General features: G+C 32.7%; 3 protein-coding genes across 6 annotated transcripts; 1 reads left to right on the forward strand and 2 right to left on the reverse strand.

Annotated features, from left to right (window-relative positions):
- Positions 1-93: 93 nt before the first annotated feature.
- On the reverse strand, positions 94-3,200 carry LOC115959144 (DNA-directed RNA polymerase V subunit 7-like). Of its 3 annotated transcripts, XM_031077449.1 has the most exons (3): positions 3,064-3,200; positions 2,133-2,208; positions 94-806 (listed from the first exon to the last, which is right to left on the reverse strand). In XM_031077449.1, the coding sequence occupies exon 3, from the start codon at positions 789-791 to the stop codon at positions 261-263; it is 531 nt and encodes a 176-aa protein (XP_030933309.1). In that variant the 5' UTR covers positions 792-806; positions 2,133-2,208; positions 3,064-3,200; the 3' UTR covers positions 94-260. The 3 variants fall into 3 exon arrangements, with proteins under 3 accessions (XP_030933309.1, XP_030933308.1, XP_030933310.1); XM_031077448.1 differs by lacking the exon at positions 2,133-2,208; XM_031077450.1 differs by lacking the exons at positions 2,133-2,208; positions 3,064-3,200 and adding an exon at positions 2,921-2,939.
- Positions 3,201-4,807: 1,607 nt separating this feature from the next.
- Positions 4,808-8,154, reverse strand: LOC115958908 (DNA-directed RNA polymerase V subunit 7-like). 2 transcript variants are annotated; one of them, XM_031077173.1, is made up of 3 exons: positions 7,998-8,154; positions 6,067-6,136; positions 4,808-5,651 (listed from the first exon to the last, which is right to left on the reverse strand). In XM_031077173.1, the coding sequence occupies exon 3, from the start codon at positions 5,633-5,635 to the stop codon at positions 5,099-5,101; it is 537 nt and encodes a 178-aa protein (XP_030933033.1). In that variant the 5' UTR covers positions 5,636-5,651; positions 6,067-6,136; positions 7,998-8,154; the 3' UTR covers positions 4,808-5,098. The 2 variants fall into 2 exon arrangements, with proteins under 2 accessions (XP_030933033.1, XP_030933034.1); XM_031077174.1 differs by lacking the exon at positions 6,067-6,136.
- A 6,905-nt stretch (positions 8,155-15,059) lies between these two features.
- On the forward strand, positions 15,060-20,517 carry LOC115960864 (DUF21 domain-containing protein At5g52790-like). The gene is made up of 11 exons (XM_031079865.1): positions 15,060-15,240; positions 15,361-15,437; positions 15,514-15,597; positions 15,682-15,795; positions 15,967-16,053; positions 16,639-16,778; positions 16,859-16,946; positions 17,078-17,151; positions 18,222-18,403; positions 19,694-19,899; positions 20,467-20,517. The coding sequence occupies exons 1-11, from the start codon at positions 15,060-15,062 to the stop codon at positions 20,515-20,517; spliced, it is 1,284 nt and encodes a 427-aa protein (XP_030935725.1).
- The last annotated feature ends 291 nt before the right edge of the window (positions 20,518-20,808 follow it).

Raw genomic sequence — 20,808 nt, forward strand, 5'->3', positions numbered from 1 at the left:
CCACTTTTGTGGCCAAAAATGTTGCAACAGAAGACCGCACTGACAAAAAACGTCCCTGCTAACAAAATAACAAAACATTTGGATACCTGCTAATGGATGAATAGCACAGGTTGATAACATTATATTAACATGCCAGATACTTGGTTACCAAAGTTCGAAATGGTTAATTGAAGTACTTAAGTAGTAGCTAAGAAAACATCAACAAGGTTCACATAGTTAAAGGTATAAACCAAACACATGCAAAGGGAGTATCACCAACACTAAGAAATTGGCCCTAGATAATCACCCTCCAAACTGACCAATGCTTGAAACTCCCTTTCTACCTCCAGCCACTTCGTTCCAATCACAATGAAACGGATCGCAACATCTTTTTCAATCTTTGACAGCTTGTCATTCAAGAAGACAGGATTCTCCCCAGTCACATACTTGTAATCTGGCATTTTCAGACAAGAGAGATAAATATTTTCCACAGGTCCACATCTCAAGAAGACCCCATGCTTCAGCACCTTGTGGACAACGCCTTCTAGAACATCTCCTCGGAAAAGCTTGAAGGTGATGCAGCTAAAAACAACCGGAAACAGTACGTCCCCAGTGTGCTGTCTAACTCTACCCTCTCCTATGCTCTCCAGAGTAGTGACAGCAAGAAAATATCCAAGATCCTTAGTGGCCTTTCTAGTAGCAAAGTTCTCCATCAGGCGTACAGTAATTGCCCGCTGGAGCATCAATCCTTTTGCATCCAGATTTTCAGCAGGGATTATCACATTCCAGGGCAACTGTACTTTGAGAAACATTTTTTTTTTCTACACCTGTCATAAACCAAAAGGATAATAAGATAAGCATGAGTATGATAACTCCATTTAAATTTTGTAAAGTCTCCCCATCTTCTGAAAAGTCAGTCATCTAAATTAAATAAACAGTTGCAAGGATGGACCATAGAATAGCTAAAAGAAACCATTGTATTAAAAAATTCACAAGATCATAAGCAAACAAACAATAGTAAAAACAAAATTCCGCAAATATTTGAGAACCTAATTATCATATAACTTCTTCTTTTTTGAAGTTTTCCATTGAAGTAAAAACAGTGGATTTTAGAGAGAACAGAAAAGCTACAACATTTACCATGCAGCTGTTTCCACAACAATGAGAAAAATCAGCAAAACTAATTAAAAATACAGGGACTTGCAAACATGTATCATATAACATGTTATAAACAAATTTAAAAAATCATCTAACATGTTATCAATTATTTGAGTTTTTCAGCATTTTATAAATAGAAGCACACAATGGCTACTATATACAACAGCTTAAACAGGGCAACATGGTGGTGGTGGTGATGTGAATGAGGTGGAGCAGTAAACAAGTGGTACAACAGAATTAGTAAGAGATAACATCTATGGTCATAATTGTAGTGTGGTTTTGTTCAATTGAGGCACTGCCATGTGGATGATGCTGGTGATTTACTTATTCTTATAACAATGTTGATGTTTTTATCAGTGAATTTGGCCCCAATGGGAGGGGGAATGTGAGATTCATACTAATGACTTCCACTTCATGAGAAAAGAACCCCATCCTATGTCCTCATGGGAAATGAAATTCTTTTAACCCTTAACCCATATATGCTAATAATTAATAACTAAATTATAGCTGAAATTATATCATTTGAGTTAAGATGGAATGATTCACTTAAGAACTTATAAAAATAAGATTCACAACATTGTATAGTCAAAAACTGTATGGAATTTTTACTGCAAATGGACTATTTATATTATAAAAAAAAAACAATATACAGTATTAATCTGATATTTTATGAACTTATTTACAAACTTGCACAATCCAATCTCAAGTATATATAAATATACTTATATAAATTTAAACATATAAAATATAGCATTACATATACTCAAATCAAGTCTCATACTCATGAGTTTGTTCGTGAACACATTATAATATTTGAGCTTGGATTTTTATTTTTATTTATAAGTAAATAATGCATCATTCCAAAAAAGATGAAAGAATACAAAAAACCAGAGCACATAGGCAGTGTGCTAAGGACCCATCAAAAGACAAAATATAAAGCATGGAAAGTACAGCTATCTAGCAACTCAGGCAAAGAAGAAAAAGTAAAAACTTACTAAGCATTTGTCCACTCAAACAAAGACTGGAAGAGAGAGCTTCAAGTCCTAAGCTTGGATTTTTTAATGGCCAAACCTAAAACCAAGCTTGAGTTGAGTTTGCCTCGTTTGACAAATTAACAAACATAAAGAAGCTTTTTCCCGAGCCAAAGAGCACTAAGGACTACTCATGACTCTCATTAAAATACCTCAAACAAAGCTTTCATTTCTTTAAAACACCCATGAAAACCAGAAAAATACAAAACTTTGTCTACTAAAAAAGAACCCCATTCCAACTCTAAGCTAATAAGATATTTTCTCAAGGGTTATTTAAAATTGCAGAAAATAAAACCAGCAAAGAAAAATTTCAGTCTCAACCCAGTAAGAAAAAAAAAACTAAAATGTTTTGATACAAGCATGTAACTCACTCATTGAACTGGATTTCGAAGACCCACTTGCTCTAAACATATAAAAATGCAGACTTTATTCACTACTGAACCTAACTTTAAAAAGTTCAACTTCCCCAAAAGCCTCAAGCCCTTGAAGTTTCAAACACATAGCAAATATTTTAACATTGACATTATGGCCATTTTTAATAAATGGAAACCTACCCATGTAAATGCATGCTATATAAAACTCTTTCACATACAAAAGGAACTAACTTGTATAAGATTACATGGAATAATTTGAAACGACAAAATCGAAAGCAGCAAAAAAAGAAAAAGAAAAAAAAAAAGAAAAAAGAAAGACATTTCTTTCTACATGCTTTTTGACAGAATCGAGGACAAAGAATCACTTGGTTCACTCACAGGTTCTCAAAGCTTTAATCTTTGAGGTCGCACCAACATACCCAGATACTAATTTCATATAAGACTCAGTAAACTCAATCAAATATGAATCAACTTCACAAGCTTTAGAACAAACGAAAAATAAAATTGAAAAAAGAACTCACTTTTGGGGGTGAAGAAGAACACAGACGGAACAAAGGCAGCTCTAATGGCGTTGTAAAAAATTAGCTGAATTAGACAATGAGAAGAAAGTGAGAGTGTGCGAAACAGAGAAAATGAGAGAGTTTTTTTACTCTCTTTAAAATATGATATAAAAAATAGTATAAAAAATTATGTTTAGTTATTTACACCTCAGGTATTCTTTGACTTAATGGGCCGAAGAGAAAAATGAACTTGGGCCTCGCTTTGTTATTTGTGGAGACTGAAGCCCATTTTTTAGACCAAAATCTAATTGATGTGCTGTCTCAGTCACAAGATGTTGTTCATTTTGCCTGTGTCCGTAGTTAAATTATGTTGAAGATGTTTTGTAGTGGACCTCTTTCCATTTTCTTGAAACTGTTTCATTAAGATGTCGTTTTAAATTTATAGCACTCTAGAATCAATTCCAAATCATTTCATGATGAATTAATTTGTATAGTTGTGAACTGTTGCATGTTGTAATTAGATTTCAGTTTAAACTTTTCTGCTGTTAGTGGAAAGAAGCAAAAGTGTACTAATAGCTTCCCCCTTTTTTTTTTTTTTGCTGAATAAACATCTTTGTTTCACAAAAGGAAGCCATGAAGGGTACAACAAAGAACTCATAGGCCTTTGCCCATCTCTCTCCAAAGCTTGAGCCACTAACAAGGACGGATCAGAGATGGAGATGGAGACAAGCCCAGAGTTGTTACAAAAAGCAACCCAAAGGGCTAACAAATGAGCTGAGGAATTGCCCTCTCTCTTTACAAAAGAAAAAGAAACATCATCAAACAGATTACAAAGAGCTAAAATATTCTGCAATATTACACCAATAGTCCATTAAGAGGAGGATGGCTTTTTGTCTTCAAGAGGAGCAATAACATTCCAAGCATCACCTTCTATTATCACCATTTTGAGCCCAGCTTTAACTGCTTGATTTATAGCTGCGTAGGCAGCTTTTTAGCTTCACCCCACAAAGGGCTTCTCGGGTCCAAAATGTCAGTCCAAGTCAAAACAACTTTGCCATGATTGTTTCTGCCCACCACCGCAACTGATGTTTTATTTTCTCTTATGGTAGCATCAAAATTTATTTTCTCAGCCTCCTTGTATAATTTAACTGAGAAATGATATTCCATCTTGTCTAGTAACCTTCATATTGAATAACATTTTTTCAATTTGAAAACAAAGACCAACATAAAACTTCAGATTTGACACGATCTTGTGTAAATATTACGTTTCATGCCCCCTGTGAATGTAGTTTTTTTTTTTTTTTTTTTTTAATAATAATAATAAAAAAATTATTCTTACCTATAAAAAGAAGAAGAAGAAGAAGGTTTTCATGCATGATTGTTTCTCCTAATGTATATGGTCATGCTGTACTGTCTGAATTTTCTGCTGCTAATAGGCCTTTTATTTTGTTGTAATAGAGGAGGCGAGGAGGGATGTTTTAGAGGAGGTGAGGAGGGATGTTTGTTTTCTTTTTATATAATGAAATCGTGACTTATTATAAAAAAAAAAATATATATATATATATATTTTAAAAAGGACGTGGTACCAAGAAGTTTGAAGTTTAACCTTTTATAGTTCATACTTCATACTGGTATTTTTGGGGCTAAAGCTAAAGGTTTATTGTCATATGGCCGAAGCCTGTGACGTGACCTTTCACTTGAAGACATAGATAGTAGCTAACGCCCGCAGTTGGACAAATACCGAAGGGTTGCTGACAAAAGGGAATAATAAAGTTTCCATGCCTGCAACTGCAAGTAGCAGGTCCTTGATGGGAAAATGGTGTTATTGGTTCAAACAAAACACAGCACAGACCTGTCAAGGCTTAACAAGAAGTTAGCCTTGGTTTGCATCAAAGAAACAATGTGAAAACTGGCACTTCTGTGGTCAAAAGACCATCACTAACAAAGAAAGGTCCCTGCTAACTAAATAACAACACATTTGCACAGCCACTAATGGAACCATATATTAACATGCCAGATACTTGGTTATAAACAAACACATGCAAAGGGAGTATCACTAACACTGAGAAATTGGCCCAAGATAATCGCCCTCCAAACTGACCAATGCTTGAAATTCTCTCTCTACCTCCAGCCACTTCGTTCCAATCACAATGAAACGGATCACAACTTCTTTTTCAATCTTCGACAGCTTGTCACTTAAGAAGACTGGATTCTCCCCAGGCACATACCGGTAATCTGGCATTTTCAGATATGAGAGATAAATGTTTTCTACAGGCCCACATCTCAAGAAGACCCCGTGCTTCAGCACCTTGTGGACAACACCCTCTAAAATCTCTCCTCTGAACAGCTTGAAGGTGATGCAGCTAAAAACGACTGGAAACAGTACATCTCCAGTGTGCTGTCTGACTCTACCCTCTCCTATGCTCTCCAGAGTAGTCACAGCAAGAAAATATCCAAGGTCCTTGGTGGCCTTTCTGGTAGCAAAGTTCTCCATCAGGCGTACAATAATTGACCGTTGGAGCATCAATCCTTTGGCATCCAGGTTTTCAGCAGGGATTATAACATTCCAGGGCAACTGTACTTTCAGATACATTTTGTTTTCCTTACACCTGTCATAAATCAAAAGAATAATACAGTAGCTATGAGGATGCTAAATCAATATAAATTTAGTGAAGGTGTCCTCATTCTGAGAAGTCAGTCATGTAAATGAAATTAATGGTTGAGAGGGTTACCAATACAATCAACTGAAAGAAACCAATGTATTCAAAATTCTGAAGATTTTATTGTACACATCAAGATTTGAAGCAAACAAACAAGATTAAAAACAAAATTCTGCAAATATTTGTGAATCTCATGTATCATAAAACATGTTATAAACCATATAAAAAAATCATATACCATGTTATCAATTACAGCATTGTATAAACAGAAGCACAAACAGTAGTATTTTACACCAGCTCAAACAGGGACATGGTATTAGTGATGATGTTAAAAAGTGGTACAACAGAATTGGTAAGAAATAACCTCTATGGTCATAATTGTAGTGTGGATCAGGAGCCTCCTCGAATCCTTCAGCAGTTGGAAGGTTAGTCATCTGAAAAGGGAATACAACAGGGTAGCACATGAACTAGCTAAGTTTGCTAAATGTAAAGGTATTTCTCAGGTTTGGAAAGGCGTTGCCCCTCATTTTGTGCAACACCTTCTCCAAAGTGACTGTACCTAGTGTTCTGGTATTGTATTTAAACCTTGTTGTACTTCAATTTCAGTTGAATGAATCAAGATTTCCTATCAAATATATATATGTATGTATGTATGTCTGTATTTATATATTGTAGTGTGGTGCTGTTACAGAGTGGCACTGCCATGTGGGTGATGCCAGTGATTTACCATGACAATGGTGATGTTTTTCTCATGAATTTTGGCCCCAATGGGAGGGTGGATGTGAGATTCTAACTAGTGAATTCTTCTTCATGAGAAGTGATTTCCATCCTATGAAAAGGGTCATGGCCTCATAGGATGATAGTTATGATAATAACTCCGCAATGCAGTAGAAGAGCCAGCCAGGTGGTGTAGGGAACAAAGTTTCTCTCCAAACTAGTTTGGAGAGAAACTCTACAAACTCCTCATATATCTCTATATTGAGTGTGAATTTTGAAAATCTAACCGTTAGATTGCATGTTCTTCTTCATGCATGTAAAATTTCAAGAAGATCAAAGATCAATTGCTATCTCATCAAACAAATGTTAAAATTTCAAATTTTTATAATCTAAAATTGTGTATAAAAAATAAGTTTATTAATCAAATAGTAAATAATATCCAATTTGAACAAAATTTGATACGCATGTTAAGAACATAAGGAACATGAAATTCAACGGTTAGATTTTCAAAATTCATACAAAAAAAAAAAAAAAATAGATACATGAGAAGTTTGAAAAGTTCATCTCCAAACTAGTTTGGAGAGAAACTTTGTTCGTGGTGTAGGTGGTATGGTGGCAGAATATAGCTTTTATTTGAATTAATTTTGAAAAGCTTAACAAATTAACATAATGTTGGAGCTTATGTTGTTAAATATATATATATATATATATCTTATGAATATTTTACAAACATACACAATCAAATCTCAAGTCTATAGAAGTATATTTCTACACATTTATGCATGTAAAACATAATATTATGTATGCACGAATCAAGCCTCACACATATGAGTTTGTTCACAAACACATTATAATGTTGGAGCTTGACTCTTTTAATAGTCCATCCTAAACCTGAGCTTGAGTTTGACTCATTTGGTAAATAAGCAAACATAAAGAAGCTTTTTCCCAAGCTAAGCCCAAGTTCACCATAAACAACTCAGTTTATTTACAGCCCTAAGCACTACTCATCACTCCCGTTAGAATATCTCAAACAAAGCTTTCATTTCTTTTAAATACCCATAAAACCCAGAAAAACACTGAACTTTGTCTACCAAAAAAATAAAAAAAGACCTTCCAGCAAAGGAAAATTTCAGTCTCAACCCACTAAGAAAAAAACTAAAATGTTTTGGTACAAGCGTGTAACTCACGCATTAAGCTGGATTTTGAAGACCGATTTTCTCTAAACATTTAAAAGTGCAGAATTTATTCGCAACCGAACCTAAATTAAAACACTTCAACTTCCCCAAAAGCCTCAAACTCATAGCATATTTTAACATTGGCATTATGGCCTTTCTTAGTGAATGAATGCTTACCCATGCAAATGCATATGACATAAAACAATTTCACATAAAAAAGGAACGAATTTGCATAAGATTACAGGGAATAATCGAAACAACAATGTAATCAATGTTCTAGTTCAAGGTTCAAATACCCAATAGAGAAATTCACAAATCACGAACATAAAAAATTAAAAAAATTAAAAAAAAACCTCTAAGTAGTCTTGCTTTGAAAAATATATAAATGAAAAGAGAAAATTACCTTGTGGGTACAGAGGAAAAAGGTGCAGAGGTGAGAGTGTTCTGTGCGTATGAGTTGGAGAAATTGGTAAGGGAGAGAACTGAGAAAGTGAGAAGTTGAGGAAAGCTCTTTGTTCTTCGACTTCTTGAGGTGGTTTTTTTTTTTTTGGGCCGAAGAGTAAAATGGGTCTTTTGCTTTTGTTTTTATCTTTTGATTTTGTTATTTGTTGAGACTGAACCAGTGTTAAAAATAAATAAATAAATAAAAGGCCCATTATTGAGGACAAATTTAATGGGCCTAATAGCAACTTCTGTACACTGATTTAGCCTGTCATAGAATTGACTCTTTCAACAATACATGGTACTATGGTAGTGGAAGTGGTAGTTATTATTTATTATTAATTTGTCAATAATAGTATGTATATTTTACTTCTTTTTTTTTTTTTTAATAAAGTTTCAACCTATGTCGTCTGCTTCTAATAATTTGAATTAAGTTAATGTTTAAATTTGTTACCAATTCAACATTAAACTTATTTTATTTGCATTATGTGCGTGCTTGAAATGATGCTGTTGGGCCTGACCTCATTTGGGCTCACAACTTATTTGTAATGTAGGTTTAGGATTTCCTACTTTGAATTGTTCTCGACACAGAGACTCAATGAAGCTGCCTCTCTGTCTCTCTCTGAATCACTCTTTTTCTCTACTTTCTGTTTTCTTGAAAACCTTTCAACAACCATTTCCTTTCCCCTACTTCTCATATTTATAACTCTAGATTAGTGGAGAGATCATGATTACTGCCATAGTTAGTGCAATTGGAGGTCCAATATCATCAATTGTAAGTGGATGGTTAGGTGGGAGTGGAATGTGGTGAAAGTGGCCTTGGAACTTGATTCCAACTCCAACAGGCATGCCCGACAACAGTGTTCCCTAGGCGCTGCCAGGCATGCTATGGATGGTGTGTCTGGACATTATTCTTTCTTTATTGTTCAGGAACGGTTTGCCAAGTAAGGACCAGGTAACAAAACTTGGGCCTGCAATTTGTATGGGTTCAGACTGGGGTTTTGGGTAGAAAGAGATTGGGGTTATGGGCCACGCTGCTGGGTCAGAATTTAAGGCCCAAATGGATCTGGGTACCTTGGTGCTGTACACATTACATATGCTTAAAACCAAACAATGATCAATGTAAAACTAAAAATCTCATTATTTGATTTATATATTTGTTTATATTAATGTTGTAGGGATATTAAGCCCAAAAGTTCTTTACCTGTTTATATATTGAGCCTGTGGCCCAATCCGAGGACGAGGGTTTGTCCGAGGAAGTGATATCTTTGTCAAAAGAGTCTGCAATAGTAAGTAGAGAGATCAGTCTTAATTACAACAGCTCAAGGGGATGGGCCGAGGATTAGCACATCCTCGGCTAACCTATGTCGAGGTCCAAGGGGATTATCTGTCATCCCAGGTAACATTTCAGGAAGTTTTGTTGGTGCAGATGTGTTTTGCAGTGAAATCAAACTAGGAGAAGTTTTAAAATATTTTAGGAGAAAGTTGCTGCCTTCGCATTAAAAGCACTGCAGCTAACTTTCTAGCTGCATTAATGTAGAGGTGATACCTGAATAGTGGATTTCAGCCTTACAGCTACTATATAAGAACTTATGAGGAGTGCTGATGGGACAAGTATCCACATCGACCGTCTGGTATGCACGTGGAAGGTGGAGACGAAAAGAAAAGACAGTATAAAAGAAGAAAGAGACAGTGAGACAAGGGGATCGAAAAAAGAGAGGGAAAATTACCATAGCATCTAGAACTGACTTTGTAATCAAACTTGAAAGAAATACATAAGAACAGATCTCCTCGGACTTCGCCGAGGACGATTTTCTTCATTATAAACCTGCTCATTCACATCTTTTTCTCCTTTAAACCTATTTTCCAGTTAGTCTAATTCATTAGAGCCAAGTTTTCCAACCCATTTCTCTACAAATTTATTGTTTTGGGCTTCTTGGGCCTAAGTCCATTCATAGCTTGGGCTAGGATCTCAAATCAGGTCCATACAAATGTTTATGTTGATGATTATGTTTATATTTATGTTTATGTTTATATTGTTTTGTTTTAAGGTAGCATACATAATTTTTTTGTCTAACTATTTGGCCAAATATTATTATGAATCAAAGTATAGGATGTCAATTAACCATGAAAGAAATGTATGTATATGACTTCAGAGTTTTCACAAAAGCACCTACATGAAAGAGCATCATATATTGGCAAGTAAAACTAACAAATTTACATGTATATACTGATAGAAAGAACTATCAACTTTCGCTTTTTATTTTTAACAATTTTCTCTTGGTAGATAAAGTAGATCTAAATTTCTGTATTATGGAAAAATCCAAATGGATGGCATGATTAGGAAAATTTTACAATTAGAAACTATGACAATGAGGAACAATCATAACTATTAATTGGACACACAAAAGTCTTTTTTTTTTTTTTTTTAATGAACACAAAAAGTCAAATTAAATATATGATTGTATGACGTTTTGATAATGAAGTGAAGAGTATGATTCTATGATGTTTTGATAATGAAGTGAAGAGTATGATTGTATGGCGTTTTGATAATGAAGTGAAGAGCTTGCAAATGTGAAGTTGATTAATTAAAATGACTTGCTTTATTAGCAAATAGTGCATTTTCTCAATCATTACATTTTGAATCATTTAAGTGTTGAGTTCCTTAACTAGTTAGAAGGTTGTTTTAGGAATTCAATAGGAACCGCTTATAAACTATAAGTAAAATATCCATCAGTGGCAAGGAATGTACCACATATACTAAAAAAACTTCATTCACTGAAAAAAAAAAAAACACTAAAAAGAAGATCAGGCACCCAAATTTGATATAACAATAAAATTGCCCTCAAATCCACAATATGCTATTGCATACATCTCAATGTTGAGAATCCAAGGATTGCTTCTACAAAGAAAATTTTTAATTAATTTATGTTTTCAATGATTAATATATTAACAATATTAACTCATTACACTTGATTTATTAAATTATTGTTATGCTAGTTATCAAAATATAACTCTTAATAAAAGAAATAGCAAGAAATAAAAATAACTTATTTGTGATCGAGATGATCAATAAAATTACAATGACATCAATATTTTGATTTAGTTTGTCCTTTATATTTTATATGTATTATATATTTAAAATCAAGAATTGATGTTTAAAAAAAAATTAAAAATCTCGTTGTTGTTGTTGTTGTTATTATTATTATATAGGTTTATATTTATGTTTATAGTTATGCTCATGTTTATATTTTCATGACTATACTATTTTGTTTTTAAAGCCAAAATACATATATTTTTTGTTTAAATATTTGGCCAACTAGTTTTATAAATCAAACTACAAGATTGTAACTTTAAAAGAAAATTCACACATGACTTTAGAGATTTCGCAAAACAAAACAAAAATCATCAAATTTTATTTTATTTTTCAAGTAAATGAACATATATTTCTATTTTACAAAAAAAATACATATATTTTTTGTTTAAATATTTGGCCAACTAGTTTTATAAATCAAACTACAAGATTGTAACTTTAAAAGAAAATTCACACATGACTTCAGAGATTTCGCAAAACAAAACAAAAATCATCAAATTTTATTTTATTTTTCAAGTAAATGAACATATATTTCTATTTAAAAAAAAAAAAAAAAAAAAAAAACCAAATGGATGGCATGATTAATAAAAAAAAGTACAAAAAATTGAAAACATAGATAATTCCAAAGGAGAAGAATAACAACTAGCGATAGATATAATTAAATAACTAAAATTTTTAAAAAATAATAATAAATTTTAATTTTATACTCTATCTATGACATTAGCAAAAGATTCAATAATTTTCAGAATATATTACAAGATTTATTATTAAGTTATTTAGATAATTGTAATAGATATTACTAGTTATAAAATTGTCTTGGAAATGTTAAGACTTTGAGTTTGTTGATTTAATTTTCCTAAGTTGTAAGGCAGAGTCTACTGTTTTTTAATTTCTTAAGTTGTGAGGTAGAGCCTACTTATACTAGAGATGATATATTTATTTTTCATTGACCCTATGTTTATGTTAGAATTGAGATTATTCATTGAAATCTACATTTAGTTTTTTTTTGTGCATTAGTTATATTTTGAGATTATTTAATAAAAAATTGTAGTTTGTGATAATTTTTTTTTAAAAAAATATTGTTAACGTCAACCCGCCCAACCCGCCTAATCCGCCGAGTTGAAACCACCAAAATTTGTAACCAATCCGCCGGATTTAAACTTTGGTGGGTTGGTAGCAGATTGGAATTTTCCCAACCCACTAGTGATAAATTAGATAGAAAAATTGGTGTTTACCCGCCCAATTCGACCCACACACACCCCTACTTTTATATATATTAAAAGGGTTTCCAAACAACAACAACAACAACAACAACAGACGTTTACCAAATTAGGTTTGTTCATGTCTTGAGCTACCAAATATGGATTCCAACCCTGACATCAGAATTTTTTAATCATGGATACGATGCCACCCGTTTATTTTGACTTTTGAGTGACAATTAAGTATGAATTGTACAGTGCATCTGGTTTTGTGGCTTTTAAATTCATTTTCTTTCCATCTCTATAGCATGCTTTTTGTTGAAGTATTGGATGGTATAGTTATAAATAACGAGTGGTTAATAGAATATTATTAGACCCAAACCTATAGTAAGTAGGCCTTAGGCCTTTGATTATCAATGAACTTCTTTTGACTCAGAAGCTTTATTTGCCACTTCACTAGCTGCAAGGATCCAGGAAGAAAACACTAGCGGTGTTAGCGCAGGTGCTTATGCATGCATGCATGGTCCAGTTTTAACTGCTCCACCGGACTTCCATTTTTTATATGATGGATATTATGAAGCATATCCATCACATCATTCTTTCAATAACCTACTACAATTAGGTACTAGAAACATATTCTTGAAGAGTGGAACTAATTAAAATGGCAAATCAGAATATGAGCTATATACATAAGAAAACTGGAAATGCAAAAATGGTAATTAATTCCGCCACCATTGTCCTTCTTTGAGAAGCATCATAAGATTAATGAAGAGGAGCGGTTTCGTTGATATTATGATGTTAATTTCATGTTCATTTCCTACCCTTATGGCTCTAAAATCTAAATGCTAGCTAGTCTTAGCTTCGGTAATTAATTGCCTCAAATTTATAATGTGACATGGTTAGTTACGAGGTTTTTCCAGACGACGAAAAATTAACTTTATTACTAGTAAAGTTAATTTATAGTTTTGAGTTTCCTTACCATGTTTTTGGATAGAGGGAGAAGAGGGGGCCGAGAAGGGGATGGGAAGAGTTTAATGAATTTTATTTGGATTTTTTTTAGAGGTGAGAGGAAAAAAAGTTTGAGGAGATTTTGAGGGGTACGTAACATACAACAAAATTCATGCTAATGCTTTAGTACCAAAACGATGCAAATGGTAAAGCACATATATCAACAATGTTTTAGTTTTCTCAACAATAAATTGTTTTTTTTTTTTTGGAAGACAACAAATATATTGTTAAAGTACATATATCAAGGAAAATTTGTGAGGTTTGGATTTATGTAGCATAGTGAGAATGCAACATGTGCTTGTGTGAGAGTAAAGAAAACAACGAGAACTTCTTTAGCCATGAGACATACATAAGGAATGAAAAAATAATTGGGTTTTCTCTAGGGAATGTTTTTGAGTGTTGAGACTTAAGACTAAAAAGAATCTAGAGTTATGGTCATATAATCTTTTTCACATATAATCTTTTTTTTTTCAAAGTCATAATTACTTATTAATGGAAAGGTTTTTAGTTGTTAGAAAAATATCAAGTACAACTATGTAAATTTGTATTATGTAATTGAAGGGGGAAAAAAAGGTATAACTTATGTAAATTTCTATTTGTTAGATAGACATAATGTACAACTTTATTAAATGTTATTTTGGTAATGCTATTCTATAATTATATTTATTTTAACTTAATATTCCTTTTTTTATCACTATTTTTTAGTGTAGAGTTTTTTTAAAGCCTCAATTTTAACATATAAAAGAGGTTTATTATTAGTTATATCAACAAGAAATGTCTAAGTTGAAAGTTGGCAGGTGTGGGATTTGTTTATAAAGCTAAGGCTTCTAACATAAGCCAAGTGTGATACTTCACCTTCATGCATGTGATCCATGATGTATGAAATGATGACGCACCTCCTTTTTTTTTTTCGTGTTTTGATACAGATGTAATGATTTACAGTTTCTTGAAATAAAATCTCTGCTAATTTACTAAGAAAAACAAGAAAAGTGCAAAAAGATAACAAAAAGAAAAGAAGTCAAATACCTAGCTAATACTATTCTTTTTTTGATACAAGATAGAATTTCTACTTTAACTTAATCTAAGTGTATATGTGTGTGAAGCTCCCTCCTGAAGACTTGAACCCCGACCCTTACCCCCCACACTCCACAAGCACTTATACTTATACAGTATAAGAATAACTAATACTATTCTTATTCTCTAGCTAATACTACTCAATTGTTTGCCACTTTGATGAGATTTCTTATGTAGTCATTTGTAAATGACAATTACGTTTACCAGTTGCCAGTAGAAATATTCAATTAATCAGCATGCAGTCAGCTAGCACTGCTTTTTGCTAGAGACAAAGTACGTGTGGCGGTTGGATCTTAGTTATTTGCTCTGGTGTGCCTGGTGACGCTTTTATGGTCAAATTTCTAAACACCCTTATTTAATTATCACTAATTATTGTTATATATGCTAAGTTATACACTGTCATACACACTTCAAAGGAAATAAACATGATTTCAATTATAATTATGAAATCGTGTTTTAAAAATACGATTTTACATTATGTCACACAGTATATAACTATTATTGCTCTTTCATTATATTTATATCCAAAGATGGAGCTTTTACTCTTCATCCAAACCCAACTATTTTCTATCTATATGCTTCACTAAAACTTTCTTTTTAAAAGTTGTATCTAAACGATTCCTATCATAGTACACCTTGCTAAAACAAAATGGCTGCAAATGATGTTCAATGTTGTGAGCCAATGTTCTGGGTGTATCTAGTCATATGTGTGGTTCTTGTGTGTTTCGCTGGACCCATGTCAGGCCTTACCTTGGGACTCCTGTCTATTAGCCTTGTTGATCTTGAGGTCCTCGCAAAGGCTGGTCAGCCCCAAGATAGGAAGAATGCAGGTCAAACATTTTTCACAACTCCATTGGTCCTCGCACATTTCCCTTAATTGATTCTTTTTCCAAAGCAATTAAACTCAATTTTAACATTGCTAATATCATTTCTCCTATACTTGGTTGCAGAGAAAATTTTACCAATCGTTAAGAACCATCACTTGCTCCTATGTACCCTACTCATAAGCAATTCATTGGCAATGGAGGTAGCTATATACTTGTGATATAATTCTCTATTTCTTCATCTTTATACCTATTAATTTGAAATGCATGTAAAACAAGGCCCTGCCCATTTTCGTCGATGGACTTCTTCCTGCTTGGGGTGCTATTTTGGTATCAGTCACCCTTGTACTAGCTTTCGGCGAGGTAATTTCTTAGACAGGCTATCTATTTTGGAAAGTGGATTGGTTGTTGATTGCTAAATTAAATCAAATACCTGCTACTTTGCAGATTATTCCTCAAGCTTTCTGTTCAAGGTATGGGCTAAGTGTTGGTGCAAAACTCTCATTCCTAGTTCGATTGCTTGTCTTGGTCCTCCTTCCTATATCTTATCCCATTAGTAAGGTAATTTTCATCTCTATATATATACCAAGAGAAAGATTCTTATTTTCTCCTTCAAAGAAAATTGACAAAGATTATATGCTTGATCTAAGTAATATAAGAAAAATAATGTCTTTAAAAGGTAAAAGGGCATTGTTTGTTAACAATATAACTCGAGGCTTCTTCATGTAGCAGCTCTTGGATTGCCTTCTTGGTGAAGGGCATTCGGCACTTCTTGGACGGGCTGAGCTTAAAACATTGGTAGATATGCATGGATATAAGGTTAGTGTGTCTGATATTCATTCAGCTTGTATCAATTGCAAATTATGTGCAATTCATGAAGTGTCAAGGAAATTGATAATGATGAAAATAACATGACTTTGAGATGTCTTGAAAACACTTTCTCTAAGATGATAATTACTTTCAAAAGAGGTTTTGAATTAAGATCAGTTTACCTTTAAGATACAACAAAGTCACCAATTGTATAACGCAATTCTGAAGTTTCTCCCAAATATTTTACTGTTTGTTAGCATTTGCATTACTTTATATACTTAAAAAAAGCTTTATAAATTTTCAACATGGGACAAATTTTTCAACCTCAAAACACAAACCCATTTCCCTTTTTTCCCTAATACAATCTACAAAATAGATTTTTTGCATGAAGTTTTTCACATTTTGAACTAAGCTAAATTGCCAAGAGTTTGTAGTTCAACTTATTGACATTTTCTAGCGTTTTCAACAGGGATATTTAGGATTAACTGATTAAATCTCTCATCTCCCAATTTCGAATTAAAAAAAAAAAAAAAATTATCATATCTGTAGGAGGATGGAAATTTAAACATTGATTATTACTTAATTTATTTTTAGGCAGGGAAAGGTGGAGAATTAACGGATGATGAAACTGCCATAATTAATGGAGCTTTGGATATGACACAGAAAACTGCCAAAGATGCTATGACACCCATATCCGAAATATTTTCGCTTGACATAAATTCGAAACTTGATGAGTATGCTATGCTCCTCTCACTCTTCTCCGTTTGATGATTATATCAAATTAAATCTCAATTCAATTTTATTATATACCTAGGCAAACAATGGGACTAATATTGAGCGAAGGACATAGTCGTGTACCCATCTACTCTGAAATCCCCACAAATATCATTGGATTTATTTTGGTGAGCACCAACTTTAATTTCTATACTCGTGTAAATTTAGAATTTAAATTTTGATCATTAGTACTGTATATATAACACCCTCTACTTAATTTGTGTTCATTTGCAATTAATGACTTACTTTTTTGTTATAGGTAAAAAATTTGATCAAGTTCCGCTCAGAAGATGAAACCCCCATTAAAGATCTTATTATCAGGAGAATTCCTAGGTTTGTAACTTTTATATTTGAGTTTTGTTTCAAAATTTTTGGGCTTCAAACTCCTCCAAGAAGATGAAACTCCCATTAAAGATCTTGTTATTAGGAGAATTCCTAGTTAGCAATGGCGGGGCCACATGTAGAAGTCCCAAATTATTTTGAAAATTTTTTAATTGTCCATAGTGATATAATTATATTTATAAATAGCTTTAAGAAAATACCATTTGGGCTCCTATGTTTATATTCATGTCTGTATAAGCATGAACATTTTTATAGATAATATATAACTTTTTTGTTGTGTAAAAGTTGAAAAGATATAAACTTTTCTTTGAAGCTTATAGTTTTGTAATATTTATTAGATATAGAGTATATAATTATATATATATATATATATATATATTTTTTTTTTTTAATTGGGCTTCAAATCATTATATATGTTATAAATATTAATCGGGTTTATATTTAAAAAATTTATTGTACGTTTTCCATATACTTAAAATATATATCAAATTTTATATCTATTGAATCTCATTTGCCATCTAATCCATAAACTTATATTATATATATATATATATATATATATAATTTTAAAATATAAAAAATATCTAAAATTAGATGTTTTATAAATGAGAGAGTTATTTACTATGTTTTTATAATTTTGATATTGTGTAAAGATAGCACGAAAAGACAACGTATAGTGTTACGGTAGATTTGTCAAACTCAATTAATGAAAAATTCCTTCTCAAAAAAAAAAAAAAAATCTAATGAGAAATTATTTAACGATATAAAATTAACTAAAGTTATTATTAAGGCGTAGCTTAAACGTAACCTCCCTCTACATTAATCTTATGTGAATTAAAAATTCAACAAATGATATCACAATATGCTAAATCTAGAGAGAATCAGAGAGTGGAAGTAAGGAGAATTACTTGTGCTAAATGTAATATACATGATACACTTAATGTAACATAATTATTTTTAAAATCTAGTAGTGAATTATGATTGTTGATGCCATCACTGACATAAAAAAGGGCATAATTCAAACTGACAGATTGTTTAACATAATTTAAAATTTGTGACAGGATACATGATTGTTTACCTCTATATGAATTATTGAATGAATTCCAAAAGGGTCAGAGTCACATAGCTGTTGTTATAAAGCGTAAGAAGGAAGTTATGGAGAACCCAGAAAAGGAAGCCAATCCTAGCATGATCAAGTTAAACATGAATTTAAATTCAAGTCAAAGACATTTAGTTATAAAAGGTAAGATCAAATTAACACTTGGGTAAACAACTTATTTGGTCTTTATCTTTTATACCATATTTCAATTTGGTCCTTGACATTTCAATTGTATTAATTTGGTCTCTAACCTTTTAGTGTCGTGTTAATTTAGTCACTGCCATTATATCTTGGATGAAAATTGATGACTTGACAAATTGCCAAAATAAAATTTTAGTTTATTCTCACATCAAAGGAAGCTAATTTTTTTATTTTAGTCATTAAACACGTCTGTAGGGGTAAAATTCCCAAATCAAACAATGGGCCTTGGGCCCCATACAGAGTCCAGCCACGACCGAGGAGAAAATGGGGCGCCAAAAGGACTTCCAGCCAAACTCTGATGAGTCCAAACTTATTTTAAAAGAGGTCCGAGGAGGAATGTCTCCTCGGACGTGACAAATATGGACCAAACGTGCACCCTATCCATAATAAGGAATCATTCCAACGAATATTGGTAGTAAGGATGAGCCTCACAAAGCCGGGAGAAGGAAGAGAGTATAGGATGTCCAGGGGGAGACCACAACTGCCGCATTAAATGCAGGGAAGCCACTTTTCTGGCCGCATTAATGTGGAGAGGACAGGCGAACAGTGTTACCTTGGTCACTGCAACTCACAAAAAGGTAAGGTAGATGTCCGATGGGACGGGCACTCAAGTGAAGGTCCAGATGATCAACAATTGTAAGACTCTGATTACTTTAGGGAGGCTATATAAGAGAAAGGCATCCCCATGAAGAGGGGATCGGAAAAAAGGAGAAAGAAAGAAGGAGAGATAGAGAGAGAAAGACTATAGCCTTTGATCAGGAACAGAAGTGCACCCACACGTCTCCTCGGACCGAACATCCAGTGGACATAAAGGAGATAGTCTTACGTTCAATCGTTGCATGGCCCAAAATTAACTAACACTCACTTCGTTAAGGCTTAGTTCGGTAACCCGCTCTCTACAAATTCATTGTCTAGGGCTCTTTAGGCCAGAATCACCTACCTGCTGGGCCTAGGCCCCAAAAATTGACCCTACAACGTCATTAATTTTCATCCAAAAAATAACTGCTTGGACTAAATTGATACAATACTGAGAGGTTGGAGACCAAATTAATACAATTGAAAGGTTAGGGATCAAATTGAAATATATATTGTAGGATAAGGACCAAAGATATAGTTTACCCTTTGAAACTTTTGTGTATGTATTTATTAACTATAAATGTCAATTATATGTGGAATTTATGTAATGGGAACTCATAAGAAAATAATGGAAGTTCTATCATTACTTATTTTCAGGAATCAATCAGCATAGTGACCCTGAAATTCAAATGCCAACATTAGATAATGTCATGAAGCTCAGCAATAGTTTAAGCCCACATTCAAATAAGTGGAAGCGAGGAGATGGAAAATTTTTAAATGAAGATTCGGGATCTCTGCCAAATTTAGATGAAGAGGCCATTAGTATCATTACATTGGAGGATGTTATGGAGGAGCTGCTACAGGTTCATCTTTTATATAGTCTGACAAGAAGTAAAACACTGCTGCTATTAAGTTGAGCTATCAGCTATCTAAAAATATTGTAGAATACAAATCTTAAAAATGTTTTCAGTTGAGGAAACTAGTACTATATATATAACCAAAAGTAAGTGCATAGGCCATGAGTACTGATTGAAAATTTTCTAAAAGTTTAAGGATAGTAAATTTTCTTTTCCTTTTTTCCAATGCATACCTCCTCCTGAAAAATTGTTCCTACTGGTTAATTAAAATTGGACACAATTTACCCCTTCAGTCCAACTTAGTAGTATTAAAGTATCAATTTGATGTTTCGGTCCATTCGGTCACACCTTTCATACTGTCATACATATACATACATGAATATATATCAATAACAATTTCACAAAAAATCCTAGATGGGAAACTATTTTTGGTTTTAATCTAAAGCATCACTGCGCTTTTTCATTTTACCAAAAAATAGAGAGTTAAATTTAACCTCTCTTTCTCTCACACGTGTTCATGTGTTTATATATACTGTCTGTTTGATCGCTAATATTTAGCTTTTGTTTCTGTAGGAGGAAATTCTGGATGAGACAGATGAATATGTGGATGATCATAGGAAGTAATGATTACTTTAATTTACTGTATTAGCATAGCTATCATGAGTACAGTTACTATAAATTTATCATATATACTTTATAAATTGACGTGTCAACTTTTAAGACACATAACAAAAAAGCATTATGAAATTTATTAAGGGATAAGTTAACGGATGCTCTAAGGGCACAAATTGTCACATAGTATGTTAACGTTTATAGTAGAATTGATAACATTTTCCTAACTATCATTAATCTGATGATCTTCATTAACATGTTTTCGCACTGTATCTCTGCAACAGAATTAACATCAACATGCTA

This window comes from Quercus lobata, chromosome 9 (assembly GCF_001633185.2).
Source record: "Quercus lobata isolate SW786 chromosome 9, ValleyOak3.0 Primary Assembly, whole genome shotgun sequence".
Classification (NCBI taxonomy): Eukaryota; Viridiplantae; Streptophyta; class Magnoliopsida; order Fagales; family Fagaceae; genus Quercus; species Quercus lobata.